The following is a 24,806-nucleotide window of genomic DNA, read 5'->3' on the forward strand; positions in this document are numbered from 1 at the left end:
GAACTGACGAAAGAGGTGACCCGACTCGACACCTGTGCCTACGAAGCGTGCTCGCTTGACACGTCCTCTGAGATGACTGAACCAGCGGCATCAAGCTAAGTGATTTTAAGAGCCCTGAACCAGCTAACTTCAACAAAACTATGGCATAATCCTTGTCATAGAATTCCCTTAAGGTTTCAGTTCCTCTCTCGTTGCTCCTCTGTGGTGAGCCGCGAGCAGTTGAATGGGCGACTGCGGGGACTTAAACGTAATCCATTAAGGAGCAAGGCTCAGAGGAATTAACCACAGAATGGTCAAGAAGGCCATTTGTTGACGTGTGGTTCAAACACAATACTTCTTCGGACCGTGTCCCCAACGCACTCCAGAATCCCTCCCGATATTCTGGTGGCGAATAATTGAAGTTGAAAGAAAAACGATTTAGTTCAATCGGGCAAAAATATCCGGATATTTCGCTGGTAGATTTGTCACACAAAAGGTGTTATTATCAGATAACCATCCGTTTTCTGACCAATGAAATCGTGTGAAATAAAGAAAAAAAGCGTAACTCTGGCTCAAAGAAGCTTCAGGTGGGTGGGAAACTTGAGTTAATACCAGATATAACAATACAAATACATGTATTTAGAAAAGAGGCAAAAATCATCACAGTTTGTTCGCTCAGGCATCAACTTGACAAGAAACTCTTCTACGTAAAGAAAGATTGAGTTTTTGGTTTAACTCTTATCCTCCTCCGCATATTCAACTTCCAACAAATCCGATATTCTTCGTATGTACCATCATGCATAAACAGCAGACAAGGAAGATGGTATCGAGCACCAAGCTGACCTCAGATTTAATGTCCCTGGCTGCCAGCTGGTGGTAAGAGTTTCCTTATTAAAAAAGAACTTTAATGCATTTAAAATCAGTAGACCTACTGTAGTTCAAAGGCAGTTGAGTGGAGTCTTCAGCTGTTTTCTTTGTCTTGTTGCATTTATAAAACAAACCTGTTAAATTGGCCATTAGGTTGACTTAGATACCCTGCTGAGACCTTAGTGGGCCCATCAGCAACAACAAAGGAGTCGAATAGACATACAAAAACTCCCCTTTGATCTTCCCAACGGAAGACAAACATAGGAAATGAGCCATGGAAGTTTTGTGTCTCTGTTAGGTCACAAAGTGTCGTCTGCCCATTCAAACTGGTCCCCATGGGGTTCTTCTCCTCGAGATGCAACAAAGGCCTTTCTTAAGACAAATGATATAATTTCATACAAAATATTGCCTGATTGACACAAGTCGCCTTTGATGTCCGTCAGGTGATGAACCCTTTTGACCTGTATATGTACATGTTTTCTGACAATGATACATGTAATTTACCGTCTGTCCATCACCTTCAGCAAAGACTGGAAAGGTTGTTTGTAACATTGCTATACAAAGATGGAAGTCAAAGTTAGAAATGACGTCAAGTTAGAAAGTACGTTGAACGTACCAAATGTACCATCAATCTAAATCAAATATATGTAGTTGTAGAGTTTCCATAAACATGGCTTCTCCTTCGCACTGCACAAATCCCTCCCATTAATTTCAGCTTAGGGACAACCCTAAGGTTTTGCCAGATCTTCAAGGGTATCTACTCGAAGAAGCACAGGGACACTTTCTTATTAATGATTTTGCCCGATTACAAAGTCACCGGCTGACTTTTGCCAAGAATCAGGCGAGGCAAAAGTGCCAATGTTTGCTTAAGAAAGAATATGGATTTAAATCTTAGCCCTTGCAGTGATTTCGATCGAAACCCAACACAGAATAAACCGTAATCAGCTTTTTTCGTCTGGTAACTTGTTTACAAGCCTTAAGTTACCATATACTTGAAACACATTACCCTTTTTCTCAACAAGGGTTTCACTTTTACAGTGTGTTTGAGGAAATCGCCTTATTTCATTAGGCCTATATGGGAACTCTATTGGGCAACATTATCAAGACTATTCCTTCTATTTGCTGTTTTGAGAACTAGGTTGCTGCGTGGCTTCAAAGGGTCGGCATACCATGACGCCTTAGATTATGTTCACTGTAAAAGGTAAGGGCCTAGACTGGATAAAGTTATTATAGACTTAGAGTTTTGTTTCATAAACCAGATTAAAGTGCAAGAAAATGTGTTAAGGATAAAAACAATTGTTTTGTCGTAAAGAATTAGGAAAATCCAGACTGGGGTCTCTTTTCAACCGAACCGGTCACTTCGTTCTTGTTCCATTTTCGTGTTTCCAATTTCAAGATGTTCCAATGGCAATGTACTTGTCATTTACCGGCTGGTCAACTGGATAAGCACTGTTCATACAAAACACTCATTATCAAAGACAACTACAGTATCGTGATAGTACTCTTCAGGAAGAAGGTTCCACAGCTATTGATCTTATTGGTGAACCATTAAACGAAGCCTATCCTAATCCTACAATCAGCCATCAAGCAAAAGTCATGTATGCCAACACTTCAAAACAGCTTTCAGGCCATATTAGACCCACAGAAAGGTCGTATTAGTTTTAAGTTAGTTGAAGTAGGCTGCACCTCATTTGGGGAGGAGAACCTTGCCAAGGGCCTAAAAGCTCTCAAAGGGACCGACGCAGACGCTTTTTACCTACTTTAAAACTAAAAGGCATAACATGTCAGCCCAAAGCCTTCAACCAAAGTAAGTATAGTAAATGGCTTGAACTAAAAAGACCTGGTTAGAAATAAAACCCGGATCGAAGCTTTCTATCAGATTTCTCATCAACATCCATTTTGATAACTTTACACAAGTACATGAAGTACTTAATTTCATCATGTATTTCTCTGTTTATTCATTTATGAAAAGGACATGTCGGTCAATCTCATTGCTTTGATGTTGCTAAGCAAACAGCCATTCGCTACAACCATCTGCAGCTCACGGCAACATGACGCACAAAGCACGAACTCAGTTTCCAGCATTTTCTCAAATATTTGCACAAAAAGAGGAAGCCTGAAATTCCGGTACTTTCTAAATCGTTAATTAGCCCGAGGCAATCGTGAGATACTAACTGCGCACATTTGCTGATAATTTCAATCAAGCACTTCGCTATAATTTTATTAAGCGCCTTAATATATCTATACTTGTACTTTTGGACTTATTGATGACCCTTATATACATGTACCTATTTTGACGTATTTTTCAGAATATTCGTTTAGCAAAAAATGGCCTCGCGAGAGATTGTTTTGAGGTGTTATAAAATTTAAGTGTGCTGCCTACACGAGTCGGCAGTGACAGTATTGGAGGTATTTTCGTTCAAGTGTGATGTCGAGTCTAAGTAGAGTCACAGACAGAATGGACCAGCCAGCGTCTTTTAAAACCGCTTAAATCGTGCGATATGAAGATCAAATTTACTCTGCCTTTTAAAGGGATAACCAGATCAGTTCCGTTCTTTCTCGGATTTCCTTTATCTGATAATCTACCTCTAGGGTAGCCCTTCTGCAAGTTTCTTTTGGTCTTTTGTGATATCCATTAAACTTTCACAAATTAGGGTTCTAAAATTAAGCTGAGTGCCTGGGTTGGTTTTGGGCTCCAAGTGCCGGAATACTTTTTTGCGTCCGGACACCAGATAACGGCAAAGAGTCACACTATGTTGACATAACCACAAATGGCATGATTTCAGAAATCCCTCCAAGCACATTTTGATCTTTTAGAGGGCACTTTGCCTTAATTTTGTTCATCAACACGATTACCAAATGGTAGACGACAATAGTGGAGCTGGATGGTTCCAAAGATCTCAATCTGGACAATTTATGGACTAGTAGGGACACCCAGATTAAGGATCTCGAGTGTCCTAAAAAGCTTGGCCTAGAGGCATACCAGAGATTAGAAGCAGTGGTACGACTAAAGAAAGAGCTGTGGCTGACGAAGTCGCAGTGAAAAAAACCCGGCAATGTATTGAATGAGTACATTACCGTTCTGCGTATCTCCAATTCGCGATGATCTGTTGGCAGTCCAATGAACAATGTATTGTCAACACACTTTTCAAGGAAGTACAGCAGTTAACAATCCTGAAATGCTTGAAAAAATGCAGGGCCTACTAAATTGCCCATTGTCAAGCCTTTCACGTTACGAACTTGACCAAAACAAGGATGCACAATTTTGGTAATGGCCGGTTGTTTTCCCTATTGAATGAATAACTTTAAATAGGTACAGAATCGGCCATCTACCTTAAGGACATTTAACCCACAATTACCAAGCAGGGAATCAAATTTTAAATTGTTATGACGTAGGTTCAGACTTACAAGGAACTTTGTTTGACATTGGCCAAACACGTATTTTGTTCTAATTTAGTGGTTCGAACGAATTTAACCATGTTGGCTGCCCATTTGGTTCCCTTTGAAGTGTTTGCTTGGTTAAGCGTTGTAGAATCATTCAATATTTGGTAATATGCATGCACACGTGTCAGGCGGACAAACAAACAGTTATATATGAGATGGTAATAAAGTTGTCAACAATTTCGAAACAAGACTGAACCTAATGGAGAGCATGAACTGATCCTCACGTTTGACCTTTCAAACTCTACTCGAAATCGTTATCCAAGTATGAAATAGCGTAATGATACACAAATGCTTACCAGTTTAAGAAGCACCTAAATGGTGTAGGAGAAAATCACATAGACCTTAAATCAATACCATTGCTCAGTCCGCCAATATCTGGTTGAACCATCTGGTTTTTCAATGATATCCGAAAATGAGATCACCCCTTTCGAATTGGCACTGACAAGATAAAAGAAAACAGCAAACAAAAACGTGATAATCCAATGATGTTACCAATAGTCTTCTCTCCCAAAGGTTCCTAGAGCTAGCTTATCACTGCACCAGCGTACTCAACGAGTTCTCGTCGCACAATGCTGGAGTTGCACGAGGTTGCTGGTTGGAACCATATGCACTCGCCATCGCTGTGGTGTTAGGATAAGCCCACGTGCCTTCCCCGAGGGGTTGGTGAATTCCCATATAGTTGGAACACCATTGCTGCACCTGCTATACTAGACCAAATAAACCACAGACAAGAAGGACAAGTGGAGGCAAAAGTTTCGATCAACTTGTGGTAGTCTTGTAAGAGTAAATTCGGATCAAAAGTTCTGACCTAAGTGAAAAAGAAGCGTTTAATGACACGTTGCTTGCTTTGTTGACAGACGCTTTGAGTCGCTTCGCAGGCGAAAAAGCACTTCAAAGCAGGATATAGTGATTGATTATAGCATGTGAAGTAAAGCTGCGACATGTCCCAGAGGAATCCAATCGAGTCTGCCACCAGCATCATCAGCGTACAACAAGCACGATTGGTCGTGCTATCATGGACTCTCGAGCCAATTTTTTAGCTCCTATCTTAGATCTACTCGTGTGACAAGCACTGATGGGCACCGCGCACCGCGCACAGGTCAGGAAACCATGTCGAATTTACTGAAGCTTTTAACATCACTGCGCAAAAACGCACGATTCAAACGAGTAAAAAAACGTTTCGTGTCGCCGTGTAGATGCTATCGCTGTGTTGTTGGTAGAGCATGATGTGAATAATAAGAGAGGCAATTAATTTGGAGCTTGCTGACTGGTAGCTGCCTTTGATAATTACAGTATATCATCAGCATTTACATCGTTTGCCGATAATTCATAAGAAAAAAAGGCTTTAGTAATGTAAATCGTGCTTTTAAATGGATTATGATGAGTGAAGCTACAGGAGCCAATTTATATTGTACCAGCAAATCCAATGATGGCCATGATTGCTGTAATTCTGTAAAATATCAATATGTTTGCAAGGCTGGCCGGCAACTTCGACGTCCTGAATAACCAAGGAGGTTCTATTTTAACACTCTATGCTGTTGAACCGTCACTTCAGCCCGAGTAAAAGCAGGCATTTCCGTTGCTTTTTAAAATTGGTCAGTTGAGTTATCAGAAATTTTGGTAACCCGTTGCCCCAAACCGATGGACTGCTTAGCACGACATTAGCATACATCCTTACCAGTACATTATGACCAATTGTGCAAACACAGCTTCAGTGTTTGACTATACGGACGGAATAATACATTCTGTCCATTTTGATCATGGCCTTTGCTAGCAGTAGCACTTATGTAATGATACCGGCATTGGGGTGTCTCCCCTCTCCCGATTCGTGGCACACGACATGTTATTTGTTTTTCTTTAGAAGCATGCTTACGATGTGGACGGAACATCAATTCTGCAAATGGTTATTTGAACAAGATTTGCCGACAAACTTCAAAGTTGGCCTTGAGGACAGCGAGGGAATATGAGGCGCACATAAATGAGATGTGGAAAGCATGCACTGAATAAAGGAAGAGGATGAAGCAAGTTTTCACGGCGGGACTTGGATGATTGTAACGCAAGACTTATCAAAGATTTCAAGAGGTTGGCCACATTAAGCCACCAAATGCAAGCTGCATGCATATATCATGTACATGCAAAGTCACATCAAGGAGGTTTTATACCCAATATCAAAATAGTTCCCAGGGGAAATAATATCGAGGGGTTGTTGCATTTTCTTTCTCACCTATAGTGAAAGCATTGGCTAATTGATTAGATTACTTCGCTACTGATAGAATGGACCATGAAAAGCAATCACGAAGTCATAGCAATTATTTCTAACTGAACAAGACCTAAGAAACATGCACATTTCCAACGTTATTGCACATGTCGCTTGATTCAAGCAGCTGACTCAAGTTAGGCTGAAATACACCAAAGTTATATTGCTCAACGTTTCTTCAAGTATGTTAAGTGAAACCCAATCAAATGTGTCACCATTTAACAACTTCTTTTTGTACGTCCTTCGTGTTATTAGCGCGCATTTTCAAGCTCCACTCAATGAAATGCATTTCTCCTCGCCTGAATAGACTTCCTATAGGCGGTCTCTTTGATCCCACTGACCACTGCCCAGTACATGAGTCACTGAATCGATGCGTATATTGTCCTAGTCTTAATTAAATTATCACGTTAACCACGCCAAACCAATTTGGGTTTGTTCCCGCCGTTTGCAATTAGCAAGGCACTGACTCGTCCAGGGTTTGTCGCTGGAGGGCACAAGACCCATGGTTACTGACAAAATTAGTTATTACGTCAGATAAACTAACTAGTAGTTAAAAAAGTAGTAGAAAATAACTATATTAATGGTTGGAAATTTACTATTTTTCTCAGTTGTTTTTTTAACTATTTCAAATTAGTAAAAATAACTACTGTTTTAGTCGGTGCAAAAGCAACTATCGAAATTAGTTAAAATTTACTAATAAATAGTTATTTTTACAACTTAATTTTAAGAGTGCAGGACCACCAAGGGTCAGCATGTCACCATCCTGGCATAACCAGTCAATTTACTCAGCCTGTCGATATTTTTGTATATGACGTAGGAGTAAAAAAAGCCTGATCTCAGGATGGCCACCAGCCTGTCACAAAAATGAGCGAAAATTCCAAAAATTTATATCAAAAATCTTCTAAATGATACTCCTAAGTCTAAAACATACCCAGTAACGTCATCACTTTCACTTGTTATCATGCAATACGTAGGCTACATGTAAATAATAGTCCAATATTTGATATGAAAATGATAACTCCTGAGGCGTTTGATGATATTCGGTTTGTAAAAACGAGGCAAATGTTTTATCGAAACCAATTAGACAAGAAATATGTTTTTGTGCCAATGGCAGATTAATTTGATCTAGGCAATTCTATCAATCAATAAATAAGTACTGCGTTATTTTCAGCGTTTTTGAATAAATTTCGATCCAGTATGAACACAGTTAGTTGCACGAAATTAGAGAACGAGCCAGGCAGTTTCACGAACCGATGTTAAATATCAGCATCGCGGACCTTAATATAAATCAATCGTTCGAGCTATTTGCAAGCGAAAATGGTATTTTCATGACGTTTGCCAATTTTGATATGCCTACGTCTCATCAAAAACCGACAAAGCACTCGAATAGGGTGTTAATTTCTGGTCTAGTCAAGACTGAAGTCTTAAGGAGAGCCCGCGGGATACCACACCTACGATTCATCCAGTGAAATGCTCGGACACAACAGTGCCCCCGGTGGCAGAGTCAGTTGCAGAAGCTATTGTGCGTGCGTTGTCTCTATTCCATTTAAATACCTGTTTAAACATAATATCATATTCCCAAGATGCAAGATGATAGTATACCCTCGATATTATTGACTGAATTATTCATCGTACAAGTTAAACGGTGTTCCTTGCGGGGTTCCTGTAAGGCGTGGTTGTCCGGGAACCAACCTATTAGTAGAATTACTGGTAATTAGGTGAATAAGCCAACAGCATGAGGTACCTTGTTCATTTCTTATGGCGTGCAGATATCATTTAATTTGCCTTACACTTAACAATAGACCGGAATTTGATAGTCTTCACCAATTACTTGAACCAAGCGGAAACAGAGTGATATTCAAGATATAACACGATTAACTGGCAGAAAAACCATAAAGAAGAACACAACGTTGTGACGGACAATGTGATTGTGTTGTAAAACGATACATCCAACTATCCTTCGTTTGATGAAGACAGCATCATGCACGATAATATTTTGATGCTAGTATAAATGCAATCAGGGAAATTGCTACCCGCGCCACCATGCATGTACTCCCTTTAAAGGAACTGCAACAGCGCTAACTCACGTACAGTATCAGATATAACGCGAGCAATAAGCACCAATGACTATAATCATTGTGTATTTTCACCCGACTACATGAACATGCACCAGGCGCTAACATATCATTTGACGCCATTATCAACAGCCCCCATCGTGTTCCCAAAAGGTCACAGGCAATGGAATTCATCAACAGCTGCATCATATATTAATACTAAAATTTTCTCCTTGCATATCAATATTCAGGTACAGATAATTCCGCAACACATATTGAATGTATTTTTTGTGTAATACAACTATTTTTATGGTGTTTCCTCAATACCTAAATAACCATTAATGATCATCGAATCCGTGCCAGAATTAGAGCAAGTGTACATGTATTGGATAAACGATTATCAATCTTCGATTATTGCTCTGGAAACAATAGGGAAAATTTAATATTTTTTGTTACAACATTGCCTAAGACAGAAATATTAAAGTAAAGTGCATGCGAGGATACCCCAAGCATGATTTGAATCTGGCTATTACATTACTTCTATTCTAGCTTCGTCCTCTTTAGGTCCACCCTTGGAGGTTCAATTCTCTACTCTTTTCGCATTCATTTTAGTTTGGGCCAAAAAAACAGCAGCGGTGGCTTCGATGCCAGACATTACACTTTTGTGTATTACCCTCGGGGACTCCCCTTGACCTTACACATCAAGAACCCCGATCATGTTCTTGTACATTGCATGCAATAAATGAGATTATTGCTTCTACAATTTGCGTTGGTTTGATTTTGTATGACCGACCCGTCGTGCTGCTGGTTATTTGGCCCGTGGTGCTATTCAGTTTGGGGCAGTAGCGACAGGTTCTGGACGACCGGCATGGTCTTGTCTGAGATACTCGGGTGGGCTGTGGTTTCAGTGGGTCAAGGTGGAAGTTTGGCCCTGACCAGCATGTCCCTGAGGTTGGGGGCACGTCGAAAACCATGGATGACAGGTGTGTTGTACAGGGGGAGTGTCCTGTGCTGGGCCAGGCTGTCTCTATTGCCTACATTTATGATGCGTGCCGGTTCTTTGAGAGACGGGTGAAAGGTTGTGACAAAGAAGAATGGGGCGTTCTTGTTGTCCTCATTCTTCAATGCTAACAAGACAAAAACAAAGCACACCACAAAAAGTGTCTACTAACCGATAGAACTTCTTCATGGATAACCCTAATACACGACCTGTCAATTCCTAGAAGCCATCTCCATGATAGACACTATCACTATCACAGTTCTCCACAAACTTCCCATATCGATCTTCCTTCCACCCGTACGTTACTTGGCGAACATCCAAACGTAGTCGGCAACTGTTTTATCCGATGTTTTTAGCCCACGTATTGTTTAAAACAACTTATTCCCTCGCCCTTTTTGTGACCCTTTCCAAAACTTCTCCACGGCCCTGACCTCGCCAGTAGAATACCCGGCATCAACCCTCTGCACCAATTCCTGCAGCCTTCTAGACGAAGCAGCATGGAATCTTCGTTATATATAGGCACCGGAATCGACTGAATGCACTTCGCCTTTGGCAATAACCTATACACCCACCAGTCGCAAGCATGGTTACGAATCTTTTTAATATCTGACGTTATTGTTGAAAGTAATATTGAAATGGTGATATATTGAGAGGATATTGATCATGTATAGAATTGACTTGGTGTGGAGGACGTTTTCGTCATAAAACCTTTATAATGTAAGGGTGTACATGTACCATACGTCTGTTTTGACCTATGAAATCATAGGACAAGAGGCTTCGGGCGACCTACACATACCTTTTTTCGGACAGATCCACCCCACTAAATCAAACACTTTGTATCTTAGCGCCGATCAGATTCCTGTTGTTCTTCCTGTTTGTATCGATCTTTTCACCCCCGCCTGATCCATACATTGCCAAATGATATATGCATACTTACAGGATAAATCACATATCCGTGCTATAGATCAACTTATTGAACCTGATCGATTAAACTCTTTGTGAAAGATGTCGGATGACATCATGATCGTCACCCACAGCCATTTGGTTGACAATGTTGGTTTAATAAAGATGCAGAAGTTATGGCAAAGTTTTCCTAAGGGGGTCTTATAATATACTTATGGCCGCTGAGCAAAAGTACACTTACATGTATATGATGAGTCAACAATAACAGGGATCCAACCATTTTGTTGGAACACACTGTACATTTACTTCTACAAGGTAAGAAGTTTCATCAACCTAAGTGTCAATTTTTCCGATTTATTTTTCATAACGATGCGAGAACAACGGCATATCATTAATAGAACCAGGGTCTTTCAAAACAATAACTTGATAGACTCTGATAGAACCACTATTGGATTTCTTTGTTAAGAAAAATATCGATATACCTGCTAATGAGACAAATTCTATTGTAAATTTGAATATCCCTCCGTTAGTCAAATAATAGGACCGAAGACGGATAAATAATTCGCAATAACCTTCTTTCGTATTGATTAATTGGTGATAAAAAACCATTACAGGTTAAATAATTGAAAATGGTCGTGCAGTGTTTTTGTTTGTTTTGTAGATTTTCTGGTATCTACGATATTTTTTGGATTTTGCTGTCCGCGATGGGCAAATTATTTGCTCCGAGTTTCTTTTTATCAAATTTCATGCAGGTTAAAAGACTTGATTGATTTTCGATGATCGATTCAAATGTTAACTCGTGAATGTTGATGCAATGCCATTTTGCTGCCGAAATCAATCATAATTTTTGGAAAAGATATTGGTTTTGTATAGAAATTATTAACGTATTAACGCCTAAAATAGCACAACTTTAAGTGTATATAAAATTGCCACGGAGCAACTGAAATGTCATTTCATTGTCTTTCGAAACAATCGTTTTTTCAAGTGACACACGTAAGATTTTGATTCGATGAAACAATGGGTTTCCCGTTTGGATATCTCAGAGTGCACATTTTCCGGCCCGAAAACCACTGGCAATATTTCACCAAAATAAACTACATTGTATTACCAAATGGTAAGAATATGTTAGGGGGATACGTATATATTCTTGGCGTTTCTCCATGTACGAAAGGTTACTCACAAGTGTAGTACGAGTAATTATACGAGCAAATAAAAATGCATTTTCCGATTGTTACCGAAATCAACCGATGATACCCGACTGATACCGACAAAGGCCACGGGCTTATTGGCAATGGACAAAAACAAAACTTCCTCGGAGGAAAATGTGAATATTTAATGTGCTAAGGCGATATCGATTTAAGATATTTTTGCATTGACATATACACTTTGCATTTTCAGAAAAGCTAAATATGGATTAAAAAGAGAAGAAGAGGTTAGTCATGTTTGATATTGATGGTTTTGCAGTATTAAGAATGCATGAGGAACATGCGTCAGGAAATAATCGTACGAAGAGCTTTTTCAGCGTTTCAGATATTTCTGTTTGTATTCGTTGTGACTGTGCACTGATGCGAACAGCTTTCACAACACATTCATCCACTTTTCTCTGATTCTTGATACATACCGCGTATTGTCTAAATCTCCAACTCAAGTACTTCTTGTGTCTACACATGTATGACAACAAACTGACATAAAAAATAAGGAGGCGAAACGAGTACTGGAAAAACCGGTCCTAAACCGTGACACCATCCGATACTGAGGAAATTTTAAAGATACCTGTACTAGTTTATAATAGACAAGGTCTATGTATCATAATCGTCATTTGTACCATCAGGTTGGCAATATCGTCAGGCAATCGTTAGACATAGAAATTATGGAGGTTGCCATTTGTAAAGATAACAATTTCATTTGTTATTGAACAATTGTGAAAGTGCCTTGTGATTGCCGCGCACGCCCACCGTTTAAAACGATAATGGATTTTTCCATGCTCAAACAAATTTTTTTGCTGAAACATCAAACCATGATAACACTTGAACTATTGTAACTAATTGTTTGTTAAGAATATTTGTATTCTCAGTATGAGATGAAAATGGTTTGGTGGCACTTTTTTCCTTTCCTTGGGTTCAAGGTCAAATTCTTCAGAAACAAAATGGCCGCTGACAAATACGCTTTTGACAATACCATACTACGGCGACACTTTTCGACCGTCATATCTCAACCTACATGTGTATGTGTCAACACAGCCTCCTTGCGTTGGACCGGAAGTCTATATTTGATGTCGTGCTTGAATATTACGTCTGCTTTGGAGAATGGTATCAACGACTACTTCAGATTTTCTCCTCAAAAGTCAAAGTTGGGCTACTTCCTAAGTCTCTACTCGACAAGAACTTGATAGTAATGTTTAGAAGTTAGCGGATGTATCATGTGCTTCTCCTTTGTTATACTTATTCCGGTCAAAACGTTAAGGATGGGGAAAATCCAACTCGTGACGAACATTCGCTGTTCAGACTGACTCTTGACTTGAAATAGGTGACAGCGGTGTTGAATGTTGATAGTCATATACGTCAGCGTTGATGCACTACTTTGCATAAACACGTACGCCAAGTAAACATAGACATTTGCGTAGTTTTTTACTTCAGTCCTATGAGAATATATATATATATATGTGTTTATTCGTACTACTTTCCGTTGTACAGATAACAAAAAATAAGGTGCAATAAGACAATACAGAGTTGGGTGCAAATACAAGTTTACGATAAGGCAAACAAAGTAAAAGGTAAGACTGAGAGTCGAACCCGAAAACCTCTCATTCTTGGAGATGAACTCGCATCGCATCGTTGAACTCGCATCGCTGTCCATCAGAAGCTATACTTTAACGCCGTCAGATGATATACGTCACTATCTCCACACAGATACCATTTTGATGTCTCAAATCGCATCCAAAGTAAAATATAGCAATTAAACTGGCATTAAATGATCGGTAATTTAAAATTAATGCCCTTGTAAAACAAACATGATAAGATGCTGAGTTTACAGTCACCTGCTAACGGCAGCATTTATTGCACGCAATTTATCTTTCATGACATTAATGTGGTCAATTTGAGCAGAATTAATCTTATTGCAAGTGTCAATAATGGCAGTTCGGCGGGTGCTGTTAGTGATAAGAATAAGAAATTGGCCATTATCAAATTAAGTTATTGAAATATCGTAGACAAAGGCAATTTTCAACTGCGGAAGCTGTGATGATAAACCTAGTCTGATCTGTTCCTTGATCTGTTGCTGAAAGACTATCAATGATTGAGTTTTTTAGGACGATTGAAGATCAGTATCGTACGTCTGATCTGCTCGAACACCAGTCTTATAGTTGCAAACGCGAAGGGCCTCGGGGAATGACAGCAGAATATCGCACCAAGCGTGCAATATGAAATTAACCCAATGAAATGACGCGTAGGCTACAAAATGGCCTCCCGCAGAATGACGCGAAAGGGTTGTCTGCAGACCCACACAAGCATCATTGAGTCTACCGTCTGCCTTTCGTGATACGTTGAAAGGAACAAAGAATTTTCCGAATATTTGCTAATGATTTTCAATAACCGTTTCTAGATGTGATGCCCCCGGTTATTGACTGCATGTCTCTCTCTCACGGGTTTCGCTCAATAGGTATGAATCTAAATTACCAACGTAAAACCAAAGTAACCTTAATTTGACCACGATCGGCCATTAGTCGTGATGCTGAACTGTCAATAGACCACAAATAGGTTTTTCTCGTTCGTTTGATCAAAACAAATGTAAAATTTAAATTTCTAGTTTAATGAGCATGGTGGTACAGTTTGCTAGCAGTTATTAAAATGAAGCCACAGGATATCAAGTCAGGGTCGCCAAACATGCAGGATGGACAAAGGAAAGAAATTCTACACCTAGATTTATAATGAACCACAGTGCTGTGTATGGGCACTATGCGCCAACGAAACGTAAATCGAATATTCTCGTGCCGTAGGCGCAGCACGTCTGGATAAAACACAAAAAAGGCTCACCTGATATTCGACTTGTACACTCCCACAGTTGTACTTTTACACCATCCTGACATATATCACCACGTTTGTCAATACAGTATTCTGTTTATAGATGGTGAGCTGAAAGGACACGAAAGAAAAATTGCGTGAACGTGATATTTAAACGTGCATGTTGATACTTCAGGATCAAAGGAAGGTCAATCTCATTTGCTGAAAATAACTTATTGAAAAATAATATTTTGCCTTGTTAATAAAAGACATAAAAAGAACTTGGGTTTGACACTAAAAGACGTAAAAAAGAACTTCTACAAGTTGATATCCTAAACCATCTTTAAATTAAATCTTCTGGAACAATTAACCGAGTTTAAAAAATCAATTCACCTGCCCTATATCGTCTTATGTGCTCTTTTGATGTAGGTCATAAAGCAAACTGATTGGATAGATTATTAAGCTAGGAAATCAGTTAAGATCATCCATGGTAATGTTTAGTCGCGTCGCGTAATATCGGCAAACACTCCAGTTAATCCAAACATCTGTTCTGAAATGTTCCTGCTTTTAATGGTGTGTGTTGCTGTCAACAATGCCGAAACAGACGCGGCATTGGTTCCTATTCTAGGATAAGAGGACCTCTTCAGGGGCCTCTTCGTCAAACGTCATGACGGATTAGGAGACGTACGGCCAGATCAAACGCTTGGTTAACTTGTTTTCCCAACTTGTCTCAGCAAGACACTGAAATCCCTTTAACTCAAGTATCACATTTTGTGGATAAAAGGCCAGATTTCGTCAAGGATTTTGCTTGAGTTACACAAAATGGATCGATGCTTAATCAGGCATTCTACCGTTATCACAAATAGTAATTCAACGAAAGAAGTCACGATTGTTCTTGCGCACAAACAACTCCCTACGACAATGGTGGACCGATTAACGATAATCGAAGTTTTGCACACCATCTGTTCTCATTTTCCATGTTCGCGTGCGCCCAATCAGGCTTTCGGTTTGAAAACATGGCAATATATAGATTGTGGGCAAGGGGTGGACATTGCCCCCAGCCCCAATGCCCCTACCCAAACGAAAAAGGTAAAATTTACCATGCAACATTGACGCTACGCATTCTTCAAATATGTAGGGCCTACGTTACGATTATGGACGTACAGCGTACACTTTCACAACTTCCCCGTGTACCACTTCAAAAGTGTAATTCAAAACTCCCAAATCTCAAATCGCACTCGAGAAACACGCATGAAGTGGCTCTCGTCCGATTTTAAAAGCGTTCCATTCATCGACGGCCATTTTATTAAGTGTGATGAACTAAAACTGTTTGCAGATTGGGCATAAAGTACCCAAAACTCAAATTTCCACCGATAAGATGGACGTATGAATGCACTTTGACTACTGTTCATTCTTCCGGTTACCTGAAAGAACACTATACCTCCATCCTGAACTTCAGTGCCTTTCACTCGGCACTTAAGACCGAGCTGTGTGCGAGGGGCTCAGGCGCTTACGACTGACCCTGAACGTCGATAACCCTTGTCCATCGTCCACCCGTAGACCTACATGGAATACACAAAGCATAATTGGGCCTGCTGATGGAAAAGTGTCACCTGAAACCTCGGTTACCCGTTTCTTGAAGATGCCAAGTGAAATAAAAAGGAAGTTATCAATTCGTTGAAGTTATCGAAAGCATTGATGTTGCTGCCATTACAACATAGCAGCAAAATCATTAACAGACTAGAACCGACGTGAAGACACATTTTCAACTCATGGTCAATGGCACTTGACAGCGTTGGTGCAGAGGACAACGGCAAATAAACCTAGCGAATGTGGAAAAAACGCATTCTCGATTTCAGCCTAAATATGTAAAATCGATGTCAGTCATCAATATGAAAACAATATGGACCAGAAATTTTGAAGATTAGTAATTGGCTTAGTATGAAATCATTATAACACTAATAAACATTAAGCACAAGATGATGAGAACTGAATTGGTCTTACCTTAATCGAAGAATGAGTGGTGCTCAGTATTCCAAAAGGTGATAGTATAACTCTGTCACAGATTCAATAAAGCGAGGGTATGTAATATTACTCAAGCTCATATCTGACACAACTAACTCAGATATCGCAATGTCAGGACTAATATTAGATCATCAGGATCTTGTTAGTTTATTACCAAAACATGTCAAAAAAGACACAAAGGGTGTAATCAGTGTCATTACAATTACAGTGGAGTTAATGTAATTACCCGCGGGTTGGACAGTAATTAGCCTTTAAGTTAATTATTAAATAGGTCATCCTGGCAGGGGATATAACAAAGCGTTGCTCATCAGGTGATCGAGAGTGTGGCATGTTTGAGGTGTGGTCAGACTTGATATACAGCGGACGCAGGTGAGGGTTGTCTTTTGGACTGGAGACAACTGCCCTCAGGCATGTCAGGATCTTGTCAAATCACGCCATCCTTCAGTATAGATGAGGGTCAGAGCAGATTCGGCACTGTTGGGGGGTACAGCATGGCCCGAGGTAATGCCCCCATCATACCAAAAAGACAGAGGATCAAACGCTGCTAAAACAAAAGCTCTTTACACCCTATGGTTTAGTTTTCCTACCTTCCATTGTACGCAGATGGCCATCAGATACAGGGGGCCCATAGCTTTGGGTGATGTCCCGATATTACCAAATGACAGAGCTGCGGACATATTGTTTAAAAATCAGCAGTCGTCATCCCTGAGGGCTTACACCCAATCAGCTTAGGTTAATATTCCATACAGCCAAGGTTATCAACAGATAGTTGTAATAGTATTTAGGTCCGTGATATTGTGATCTCTTTCTCATTCCACGACGGACTATAATCTAAAACAGCATGGTAGAAAAAAATACATCAAATCGTTCACTCAGAAGCAGGTGTTTATTGATGTAGGTGGTTATTTGCTGATTTGCCATCCATTTTATTCAAATATCGCCTGTTCAATTATCAGTCACGAATTTTAAACAGGTATTTGCCAGTCGTTCGATGATTAGAACTGCTTCCGGTAATTGACATTGGCATGACAGCTCATAGGAAATTACATCGAGGAATATTGTACAGCCGGAGAAGTGCTATCAAAGTTAGTTTTCTTTGAAGAATATGCAGCTGAAGTCATAAAAAGCATGAATTCGGACATTTGCTTGGCGGCACACAAGATGGGAGAAGAATAACACCAACCGTTGATGCAGAGTCAAGGTCCTCGTATCGCAAATACATGTACCATGATTTCTCTCAAGCAGAGATCAAGATATATGTAAACCTGTTTTTCTCGTCAAGAGGAAACTTTTTGATAGAAGACCATGCCACTGAGCGCGAATATATAACTTTTTTGCAGCGAAGCCGCAAAAGCCGCAACATGTAGACAACGGCCAAAACACGCCATTGCTCAGCAGAACAGAATGGAAATGACAAGGTTACTGTCGGTCCCATAGATGTCTAACAAACGTTTAAGCCACGAGCTGCCCCGCCAGGGGGCTCGCATCCCATGGTCTGCAGGGTAGAGAACATAATTCGTGCCGGTAGGCTTCGATCTAATTGGGCTACCTAAGATGGTGAGATAGCGTCTGTTCGGACATTGCTTTATTTCGTGTAGTTTGAGGCCGTATGGAAGATTGCCCCGACACGGCCAGACTCGTGCCCTGCTGCGGCTATTGTCTAACACGGCCAATCATTCACAATTTTTCAGCGATACTCGGGGCTTGCCCATATCTCGTTGTCACCCCGTCATCTGTCCAACTCCCAGGGCACAACTGACCTCTTCGGCTTTGAACCTGAGCATAGGCAACTGTTGCCCAAGCTCGGCTTTTTGTATCAGAGGCAGCCGGCATAGGGTCCCTAGACTCACCTTAGACTATCAAAATAATGAAGTGGAAAGATTGAACTCAATGCATGCGTTGTCGTATAAGCTTTCATATACTGTTTTTCTAACACATTACTGGTGTCTCTAAATATTGTTGCCAACTGACATCCCAATCTCGATGCCATGGGCATCACCAGAGACATATCTAGCATCGGCATTACTTATCAGCCCTTGCTGAGGTGTCCACCCCGATTTCACCGACGGGCGGGCTTTTCTGTTTCAATTTCACCAGGAGTGACTGGCGACGACCGGGCACGCGACAGCTTGAAACTGCATCAGAAATTGGTCAAGCACCCTCTCTGGGAGCTGGTGGTCGCCGGCCTCGTGTACCATGATATGAGCTTGTTGGTTACTAGGATGGCCATTTACGTGATAGTCACTCGTTGTTCACTCGTTGTTCCAGGTCGGTGGGTCCCCTGCTTGACCTTCTGACCACCGCTCATCCAGACAACCGGTTATCTACATTTAATTTCCTACAAGTACTCATTACTGTCACAAATGTAATTAGATTGAATTGTCGACAGATTGTGATGAACGTTTTCGGGCCAAGTGCCGGGCCGGGAAGGTTAGATCGAGTTAGCTAACGACAAGATGGGATCGGGGAAAGGACAAAGCAAAAGTTTAGCTCGAGGGGAAATGGTTCGAGTTATTTCAGGTGTATTTTCATTACTTACAACGTTTGACAGCGATCTTTACTTATTTTGAAGTGGGGTGCATTGTGTTTTAATGAGATAGCCCCACCGTAAGAGACCACACTTGAGATTAGTGGTGTAATTTTCGATGAGAGGAGATAGGTTGTCGGAAAACCGTGCTTTATGTCAGTGTAACCCTTGGGCGCTATTCAGAAAGGGATTATTTCAGGACACCTGAAATGTTACGTAAAACAATCAACCAGTTTACCACTGATATACCAATGAAGAAAGAACTATGCAAAGCTACTGCCCGGCATCGTTCATGCGCTGACACGAAATTCATGATTTCAAAGACAATCCCTTTGCCAAGCTGTGCTCCGACCGGAAACAGCCCAAACTTTTTCTGTCGAGCACAATCGAGCGGGATCGGGAACGGAACCATCTCTCTCCCCACCAACTGCGTCACCGCGGGTAACCCATACGTCTTCACAACGGAGCCCATCATTTCAATAGCTAATTTCTCCAAAACCAGTCGTTCCATTTGAGATCACCGACTGTTACAATAGAGTCTTGCTTTTTTTTAAATCATTTAACGAAATCCGATGATTGGGTCTTTCTCATCATTATAGTTCCGGCGACAGTTCCAACCATTATCCAAAAATGCTGATGAACCATGGATTCGGTAGATTTGTGACTTGTATAGGCTATACGAAGAGAACTGACTGCGCAGTTTAACACCGCAGTCCATTAAATCTGCGCTCTCCACACACAATATAAGTACTCTTTATTTAGTGCACTTGTTTTGACACGTTAAGTAGCGGTAGCACGTTTTTAAGCCACATCAGTCGATATTTTGGTGTCATACCGTAAATATTTCAACAGTTGTTTTTCTCTTCAACATACACAGCATACGGTTGAGTAAAAACTCGGAAAGCGGCGGTTTGGTTTAGATTATCCTTCGCACAAAGACGCAGTCGTTTTGCCAGGAAAAAAATATTGATCAAAAAGACCCAAGACGTGTTAAGAAGAAGTGTGAATGTGTTACATTAATCCAAATAACGATTCTTATATTGCATATTGTCTTATTTATTGAACAATCTCGCCTTTTCACACGTCCTAAAGCAAGACACTCCCCCAAACACATCAATTGTCGCTCCTCCAAGTTGCGCCCCACAAGGAATGGTCATTGTCTTCAGCATCTGTTGCTTCAACATGACGAGATAGTACAATAGGTTGCTAAGTTTGTCGAGCAAGAGAAAGTGGAATGGCAGTGGACGTATACGATGATGACAGTGGTAACTGCTGGTCGGTGGATGATGCAAAGAAAGGCGACATCGCACAGCGGGATTGAGGCTGTCCTGACGAAAGTCGCCACAGCGTGGTGTGCATTTCAGTCAAGCTGTACACACTCTTCGTGCATCTGGTCGTATTCGTGCACCACTTCGCCTGTTCTGTTCTGTAAAGATGGGACCAGCTATTCAGTCTATCTAATGACAAATCAATAGGCAGCACTCAGCATTTTCCATTTCACACATGTGTGTCACAAAGGTCACATGAAATAGTCTCATTACTCGAACCAATGAATAAGGGTAAAGATTTCAAACATCAACCCATTACCCCCATCTTTGATCGTCTGTTCTGAAGAAGCAGAAGCCGTGGTTGTCGCGGATAAGTGTAAATTAGTCACTAGACATAAAAGAAAAGGGCACACCACCACAAAAGAGAATAACCAATCATCCATAATACGGGGAAATAAGGGCCCAACCTCTGTTCTTGTCTTTAACAAGAATGACATTATCTTGGTCTTCAATTATTACATTGTCATCTAAATACGGAAGAATCAATGAAGTGGCTGGGTAATTAAAACTCATCAAAGCAATAGAAGGACTTGTGATGTAATACCCGATGTCACGCGAAGCCCTTCAGCAAGTTTGGACCCTTCAAGCATAGTATGATCCAACCATGCAGAAGAATGTAACTGTTTAACTGATTAGGGTCGTCTTAGTCAGTGTCGTCTTGCGATGTTGGTACCTAGAGGCTAGTATCTTGGTCGTGTGATGTTTCCAGATTACAAGATGGCCACCGTTCGACCCGGATGTTCGAAGCCAGTGCTGTTGATACACTATGCGCAATTACATTCAGACAAACATGACCAATTTTGCACAGGTATCAATACATGTATTCTTCCGAAACAGACGCCGTGAAATTAGAATCATTCTCTGTGATGGTTAGCCTTCAGACTGGTAGACTGATTGTTGATTGTTGATTCCACCATATGGTGCATAAGTTGTCCAAATAAATACACGTACCATCAAATCAGGAGCAGGTATTGACTGGTGTATTTATCAATAATCAAAATATCCTTTTACTAATTATTTTGGTGACGTAGTTCTCACTGTATTGGCGGTTTACCACGTTCCATTTAGAAGATCGCCCCTGGCCATACATGATCTAAGTTTATCTCACCTCCTCATGTTAATAACTAGGAAGTGCACACCAGTTACGAATCCAAGTGTCCCAAACTCTTCCTGACATGACAAGACAGCTATTATCTGACAAAAGGAAGGAAAAGAGGTTTTCTCGGTCTCCTACACAGACACACCCAGCACAACATGGCGCCTTTGTCAAAGTGTCCTCCGCTTACAATCGCCTGACAAAAACATCACCGAATTTGGGCTAGAACGCTGCAAGTGCTGGCCAGCTCTAGCTGAAGTGGATGTGACTATTATCAGATTCTGACAAGTCTCTGCGATTATTCATGGGAGAGTTGCATCTTCTATCACACAAGGTGACCTTAGCAGGTCGTCTTTATGTTTCTTTTTTTCTTGTAAAATTGTTAAATTTCAAAGTACTCATATTTGTATAGAATTATAGGATGTGGCCACAGCACGAATTAGTTGAGAATAAATAATTGTGTTATTCGCACATAATGTTAAGTTAATTGAATTTCGTTTTTTTATGGTATTTTTTGATTGATATTTATAAGGAAGTAGCTACCCTGGGTATATTTAACCTCAACACAGGAAGTGGACAGTGACACCTATACGGTCCCAGAACGGGTCCGTCAGTATCCCACTGGAGCTCTCATCTTCCCGGGTCATCAATTTTTGTCCCGTTTTAATGGGGATTTCTTATCCATCAATCTGATCGAACAATCGTTCAATAACAGTGCGATAAGTTTCATTTCTCTAATAGTATGCATTCGCCTAAGTATTCCTTGCTTAGTGGAATTCGATATGTAAATATATGATTTTTTTCATTTAAACCAGCTAATCTTTACTATACGCGAATATAGGTCTTCATATACATATAGTATAGCTTTAATCTCTGCACGGTTAAACTTATTGAAATTTTCGTCGATGAAAAGTCGTTGCCTTTTCGATGTGTCTGTCAATCCTCGTAGAGAGATCACCGCAATAGCATTCGAATAATAACTTTCCATTTAACAAATCCACACAAATCCCACAACAGATGATTTCGCCTCCGGCAGATGGATATTTCAAATACTAATGTCAGTTCTAGATTTAATTTCCTTTTAACATTTATATTGAAAGGTGAGCTAAGGTTACAAAAATATGCCTGTTCAATCATAAATAGAACATTTCAGAATTTCAGCTGACTTCTTGGCCACAAAAGGAAAACTAGTATATTAGGAACGTCCATTAGAAACGTCAAGTATAGATGAGCTTGATAAAAGTACCCTCAATTCGCTTAAGAGAGAGATGTCTACAGTGTGCATGTTCATACTCGCTGCAGAAATACGTTGTTACTTCATTTTTGTGACAGATAAAAAGTAGCACTTCCTTTTTGTCTCAGGTTGTTTCAAGGTGAAAGGCACTTAAACGCGTCGCCATGATCCTAGATGTAATGCCGATATTATACAAATAGTGGATGTTTGGGAGTCCGATATGGAATTTTGATGGACGAAGAAATGTCATGGCGGACGAGGCTTTGCGAGTCCGCCATGACATTTCTGAGTCCAGCAAAATTCCATATCGGACGACCTTAAACATCCACTATTTGCTATATTATGCAACCAAATGTCTTGGCAAAGAAATCAATCCAAAGGAAAATAATGAAACAATTTGTTTTTAATGAAATATACAAAATGTAGATTAAAACCTTTTAGGATCCGTTACGACATTTTTTTGGATCCGTTACTGCTTTTTTGGATCCGATACGATGTGATGACTTGAAATCACATGATGTGAATCGAGTTACGCTATTGGCCAAGAACATTTGGTAGCATAATATTAACCTTGCTTATATCAGGTCATTGCAAGACTATTTATCGTAACCGGATTTAGTGACAGCTTTGATTGACACTCAATTCACAGCTTAATAAGAGGATTGGCAGTTTTGTGCGATGCTTTTCATTCAGCATGTCATCTCCAATCTATAAAGATTGGGCACGATCGTAACTGACCGATCGTGGTGCACCCAGGAGAGTCGTATAGGCTTCTCATCTTGTAGTCTTTCTAATATCAGAAAAATCATGCCGCAAGATGCGTAGCAAGTAATGTGTCCAATGGGTGAGGTCAAATCCCTTGGTCAACTGAATAACTCAACTGGTATTTTAATTTAGGCACGAGAACTGATACGGCAGCAGATTAGGGCCATAAAAAATAAAATATTATCTCGTTATTACGCGATCTTTTCTCGTTATTACGAGATGTTACCTCGTTATTACGCGATGATGGTATATGGGTCTATAAAGTACGGACCTTTCCCGCGCTTGATTTTGAGCTTTAATCCTCAATGTTGCGTGCACTTTCGCATATCGTAATAACGAGAAAAGATCTCGTAATAACGAGAAAAGATCTCGTAATAACGAGATGATATTTTATTTTTTATGGCACTAATCTGCTGCCGTAGCTGCCGTACTAATCTGCTGCCGTACGTAACTGACGACCAGCGGATGCAAATATGATTTGTCAACCGAAACATGACATTTTTATGTTCATCACACGCAGCCTTAAAGAGATAATGCACTTGCGTTTCTAATCAATCCATCACTTTGTGACATACTCAATCAGATAATTCTATTAATAGTTCATATCCTGAATTCAATCAGTGCCATAATCCACGGTATATATTGTCAAATCACGGATACTTTTTATCCCAGCATGTGACCAGATTCGCACGGGTATCATATTCTCATATTCGTCTGGACAATGTTGTATGTAACACATTGAAAGGGTATGAGCTTATTTCCCACGAAGTTGGTTGCTGACGCCCGCCAAGCACTAAAACTGATACAAACAACGCAAATCGATAGACACTACTATACACGTACATTACATGTACATGCACCTACATGTAATTTTACAGTTTTAATTACATTCACAGTCATGTACAATCGACCACAAACGGCACGTGTTATAATCATAACGACATCAGGTTCCTTTCGAGGATAACGTTTCCTTAGGAGAAATAGGTCATTAAATGTATTTTTGAAAATGCAACTACATTGTATTTTCATTTTATCAGATTCAATGACTTGTACCAGAATAAAAACACCGACGGAGCATGTATTGTCTTTGCTTGGAGTGACTCGTCTGACACAGTCTTGAGTGGTCACACCCCGTGTTTTGCTATTCCTACTCAAAACCATTATATCGGGCGAGGCGACTGTTATTTCTTCGATAAATGTTGGAAAAACAACATCTTTTCCTTTGCCGACAGCAGTCATACCATCAGTGACAATCATAGCAGTTTGAATTTGTTGCATTTATATATTGGTTGGGAACATCAGCGGGTGATCATAGGCAAACAGCAGATC

General features: G+C 40.3%; 1 protein-coding gene across 4 annotated transcripts in view; it reads right to left on the bottom strand.

The window, feature by feature from the left end:
- LOC135482578 (uncharacterized) overlaps positions 1 to 24,806 on the bottom strand; it is a 38,702-nt gene that overhangs the window by 6,586 nt on the left and 7,310 nt on the right. The window contains exons 1-2 of one of the 4 annotated variants that reach the window (XR_010446237.1): positions 14,536 to 14,602; positions 4,679 to 4,728 (exon numbers count right to left, since the gene is read on the bottom strand). Coding sequence is in view for 2 of the 4 variants with exons in the window: in XM_064762730.1 (XP_064618800.1) it covers positions 14,536 to 14,588 (53 nt within the window). In the remaining 2 variants the exon portion in view is untranslated. Of the gene's footprint in view, positions 1 to 4,586; positions 4,646 to 4,678; positions 4,729 to 9,773; positions 10,043 to 14,535; positions 14,635 to 24,806 lie in introns of those variants that run through there. The other 3 variants (XM_064762730.1, XM_064762731.1, XM_064762732.1) reach the window with 3 other exon arrangements.

The sequence above is a fragment of the Lineus longissimus genome, chromosome 2 (assembly GCF_910592395.1).
Source record: "Lineus longissimus chromosome 2, tnLinLong1.2, whole genome shotgun sequence".
NCBI classification, from domain to species: domain Eukaryota; kingdom Metazoa; phylum Nemertea; class Pilidiophora; order Heteronemertea; family Lineidae; genus Lineus; species Lineus longissimus.